The 4,979-nt window shown below is 32.4% G+C and overlaps 1 protein-coding gene across 1 annotated transcript in view; it reads right to left on the bottom strand.

The window, feature by feature from the left end:
- Positions 1-1,420: 1,420 nt before the first annotated feature.
- Positions 1,421-4,979, bottom strand: part of BLTP3B (bridge-like lipid transfer protein family member 3B) — a 116,631-nt gene continuing 113,072 nt past the window's right edge. The window contains exons 19-20 of the mRNA XM_040490421.1: positions 3,483-3,676; positions 1,421-1,671 (exon numbers count right to left, since the gene is read on the bottom strand). Coding sequence (XP_040346355.1) covers positions 1,552-1,671; positions 3,483-3,676 — 314 coding nt within the window. The 3' untranslated portion in view covers positions 1,421-1,551. The remainder of the gene's footprint in view (positions 1,672-3,482; positions 3,677-4,979) is intronic.

Genomic DNA, 4,979 nt, shown 5'->3' with positions numbered 1-4,979 from the left:
CAGGCCTGTATTTTTAAATAATGTCAATGAAAATGGATGTTACAGAAGGAAAAAAAAAGGCCAGTATTGTTTTCAGTGAAATCTAAATCACTCCAACACTTAATGTAAATGAAACATGTATTTTCCTCCAAGTATTCCGATATAGGGATGGCTATGGAAGTCATGCCAAACAAGCAAAGCACCATAAGTGTTGTAATGTCATTTAAAATCTTCAAGTATCTTAAAGAAAGAGTACTCTGAGCTGTTTCATGTTATAGCTTGGATATATTTATGTTTAAGAATGTGAATTTTAAAATAGACCCTACTTAGTTTAATTCTATCAGAAATATATTTTAAATCTTTAAAAACATCTGTTTCTTAAACACTCATAAACTTTTATAATGCATGATTTTCTCTCTCATGTTGGTTTCAATCTTAACAATCCCTAGAAAATAGAATTCAAAATGTACCATTATTCTTATTATAGAAGATAATATTTATATCACAGAGACCTTTAATCAAAACTAGCTTTATAAATACAATATGTGTAAACATCTACCTAATATGTTACTACAAGAATGGTATGAAATTTTATGTATATGAAAAGAAAATTCTCTGCAAACATTCCCCTCCTTAAATAGAGAAAAGATAAAGGTAAAGAAATAATATAAATAGTATTAATTAAAATTCTTGTAGTTACAAATGCTACCAAATGTAGGGATAGTTAAATTACTCTTTTACTTCTAACATAAACTGTTTAAGGAATGTACAAGTAATGCTTTCTAAATCAGTTGGCCATATACTGTAATGCTTTGCTTTTTTACAGTTTGTGCTTTTTATTTTTACATTTGTACGATCTTTTAGTTGAAAATTATAGCTTTAACTTATACAGTTTATTAATCATTTTAAATGATTTGTTTTTCACATTTTCAAATTACTTTGTAAGTTCAGTAGGGTGATGATTTTCCAGAATTTTCAAACCCAGTCAATATAATTTATTAACTTGATTGGACTTTTCCACAGTAATTAAATAATTATAGATTTTAAGTACATAATTTTAGTATATGTGCTGCCGAAGCGAGCACATTAAGTACATAATTTTAATAACATTTAAAAGGTAAGCCTCCTTTTAATTACACTAGCCCTAAAAGCATTTGAATCTTTGTAAATAAATTATTAACAAATAGTGATAAATAAAACCAGCAATCTGTGGGAACACAATAGCTTTCCAATTTTCTTTTTAAAAAGTGCCTATAATGTGATATCAAAATTAGGAAATGACACCTTCTTTCCATTAGGCATGTAATTATTTTACAGTATGTGCTGACTTCCCCCTATCATACCAGTTTAAAAGAGGGTTAAACCCAAAAACACAAAACAACCAAAAGATTGTAATGCCCGTACCTAATACTTTCTAAACTGGCTTTGGAACAGTCACCACTTCATCACATTCTACTTCATTTTATTGTCATTTCATGAAAAGGAAAGTCTTCTGCTATTGGTAACATAACATTATAAATACAACCTCCCTACTCCACAGCTATTAATTTTAATTTTTGATTGCCATTCCTGTTATTCAACTGTCATCTTCTTTATATGATGAAGAAGAGCATCTTTTTCCAAGTGAGCCTCTGCAAGAGCCATTTTAGCTTTGGCCAATTCCTGTTTAAGAAATTCATTCTCTTCCATGAGCTGAAATGATAAATTTGGGAAGTAAGAGAATTTAATCATTTTCAGAATATACAGACTATTTACACAGTATCTAAAGGTGTGACACTTGGGATAGTAAAAACACCCAGTGCTGGTGAGAGTGGACTTAAGATGAAGCACTTTATAAATCTAATAGTGATTTTGTTTAATTTCAAATCCCCTCGACCTCTCTGTGGTTTTACACACTGCTGACCTTGCTCTTCCTTCCTAAGCCTCTCTCTTTTACCTTTTATGCCTCAGTTCTTTCATGTTTATCTCTGCTCACCCACAGGCTTTTCTTCCTTTCCTCTGCTGTTTAAGAACCCTTAAATGTTACTACTCTGTTAGATTCTGTAATTGGTCATCTTATAACTTGAGTCACTCACTCTCTTAGATGATCTCATCTATTCCTATGGGTCTATCACATAACTTGATCTAGCACGAAACTTTGTCTTGAGCCACAGGCCCATATTCTGAATATCTCATTAAACATTTCATCCAGATGGCCAATAGGTCTCCCCTCCCACATTAAGACTCAGTTGAAGTACTTTTTCCTCTTCGAACTATTCCCTAACCCCTAACTATGAAGATTTAATGATAAAACTCAGTAAGACCTTTCTCTCCTCCAAAACACATTTACACAGATACATTAATATATACATGTTTAATTTCAAAAAGTTCTCAAGACTTCTTTGGGTCCAGCTTAAGAATTCCTGCCTTAAACCAAGTTGGGTATTCCCTATATTTCTCCAATCTCCAGCATTGCACTTGCATTGCAGTATGTTATGACCATCAATTACACACTTCTATCTTTCCCACTAGACTTCAAGTTTCTTGATGGGGATGATATATTGTTCAATTTTCTATTGCTAGCTCAAAGGTGACATCGAAAAAATTCTGGTGAACAGATAAGTGAACTCATTCTTTGGTTCTAGCATAGAGAATTAAAATTCTGCTGGATATTTTATTTATAATAACAAAAATAAGAAGCAACTCAAATGTTAACAAATATTAAGAGGAAGAATTAGAAGTGATAGCACGGGGTACCTGGGTGGCTCAGTTGGTTGAGCATCCAACTCCTGACTTTGGCTCAGGTCATGATCTCACAGTTTCATGAGTTCGAGCCAGCCCATGTCAGGCTCTGTGCACAGAGCCTGCTTGAGATTCTCCCTCTCTCTCTGCCCCTCCCCTGCTTGCACTTTTTCTGTCTCTCTCAAAATAAATAAATAAACTTAAAAAAAAGTGATAGTACATTCACATCCATATTACTCTGCCATTAAAATAAATATGAAGCATATGTAGCAATATGGAAAAATATTTGTTAAACCATGTTAAGTAAAAAATATATATAGTATATACATTAGAATAATAATTATTTTGAAAAATTATGGAAAAGAGCCTGAGAGGAAAATTTTTAAAATATATATTGATAGCACTACAGACAGTTAGAATGCATTAAAGTTGTTTAAAAATATTTTTCCAATGTTCTGAAATATTATAATACTTTCACAAACTTAAAATTAAGACATCAAAAAGAACCTATCCTCCAGGATTCTTTTCTAGATTCCAGGAACTGGTACTCTCCCACATTTACTCCTCTACCTTCTCATTAGACTACAACCTTTGTGAAGGCTGGGAATGTTCCAATCTTGCTCAACACTATATCCATGGCATCTAACACAGTGCCTGGGCACATAATAAGCACTCAATAAACATTATTTAAATGAATAAATGAATAATGTTTTGACTTTTTAGTATCTAGTATTTGTTTCAATTGCCCAAATTGAATGAGAATAAATTAGTTTTCCTATTACCTGTTCCCTAGTAAAATCAAAGGAGCACCCAGGAAAGTTAACCAACTGAGAAGGCCAAGGAACCTCTGGACTTGTCTGAGTGGCTTGAGTGATGCTGTGCTGTTCCTTCACATCATACTCTTCACTGGTAAGCAGGACTGAGTCACTTTTGACTTTGTTTTTCAAATCATTTCCAGTGTTAAGCATCTGAGAATCTGATCGGACAAATAAAATGCTCAGGTAACATTGCAAAATATGTGATATATATTAAGTTCTATTGTGAAAAATTAATTTTAGGAAATACATCTCTATTAGTATGAAAACATTATAATTAAATAGAAACACAAGTTAAGTCAATAAAGCCAAAAGCTCGTTCACTGAAAAGGTGAACAAAATCAACAAAAGTCTAGTTACACTGACAAAAAAAAAAAAAAAGAAAGAAAGAAATTACTAGAATCCGAAATTAAGAAGGTGACATTACTATCAACCTTACATAAATAAAAATTAAAAGGAATACTATGAACAACTATACACCAATAAATTAGATTAACCTACATGAAACAGAATAATTCCCCAAAACCCAAAATACTAACATAGACTTAAAGAAGAAATAGACAATGCAAATACACATATAGCAGGTAAAGAGTCTGATCAAGAATCAAAAAACCTACCCACAAATAAAAAGCCCAGGCCCATATGGCTTCAATGGTGAATTATATCAAACATGGAAAGATTTAACTACAAATCTTTACAAACTCTTTCAAAAATTGAGGAGCATTTCTCAATTCATTATATAAAGCCAGACAAAGAAACCACATGAAAACTACAATGAATATGCTTATATAAATATGAAAATAAAAATCTTCAACAAAACATTAGTAAACTGAACCTCATACTATGTATAAATAATTATACACCATGACCAAGTGCGATTTATCCCAGGAATGCAAGGTTAATTTAATATCCGAAAATCAATTAATGTAATACATCACATCAATATAACAAAAGCCACATGATCATCTCAATAGATGAAGAAAACATCTGAAAAAATCAACACTTCCATGAAAAAAATACTCTGCAGACTAGGAACAAAAGGAAACTTCCTCAATTTGATAAAGGGCATCTATTGAGTTAATATCATACTTAATGGTAAGAGACCAGACATTTTCCCCCTAAGATCAGGAATAAGACAGGATATTTGTTCTCACCACTTTCACTCAACATTATCCTAGAGGTTCTAGCCAATACAATTAGGCAAACAAACAAACAAACAAAAAAGTAAAAGGAATCCAGATTAGAAAGGAAAAAAATAGGGCACCTGTGTGGCTCAGTCAGTTAAGTGTCTGAGTCTTGATTTCAGCTCACGTCATAATCTCACAGTTGTGAGACTGAGCTGGGCATGGAGCCATTCTAAGATTCCCAATCTCCCTTGCCCCCTCCCCTGTTTGTGTGCACACATGCACTCTCCTTTGGGGGGGGGGGGGGGAAAAAAAAAAAAAAAAAAAAAAAAAAAAAAAA

This window comes from Herpailurus yagouaroundi, unplaced genomic scaffold (genome assembly GCF_014898765.1).
Source record: "Herpailurus yagouaroundi ecotype Mexico unplaced genomic scaffold, PumYag 182, whole genome shotgun sequence".
Lineage (NCBI taxonomy): Eukaryota > Metazoa > Chordata > Mammalia > Carnivora > Felidae > Herpailurus > Herpailurus yagouaroundi.
This window is presented reverse-complemented; position numbering and strand designations above follow the sequence as displayed.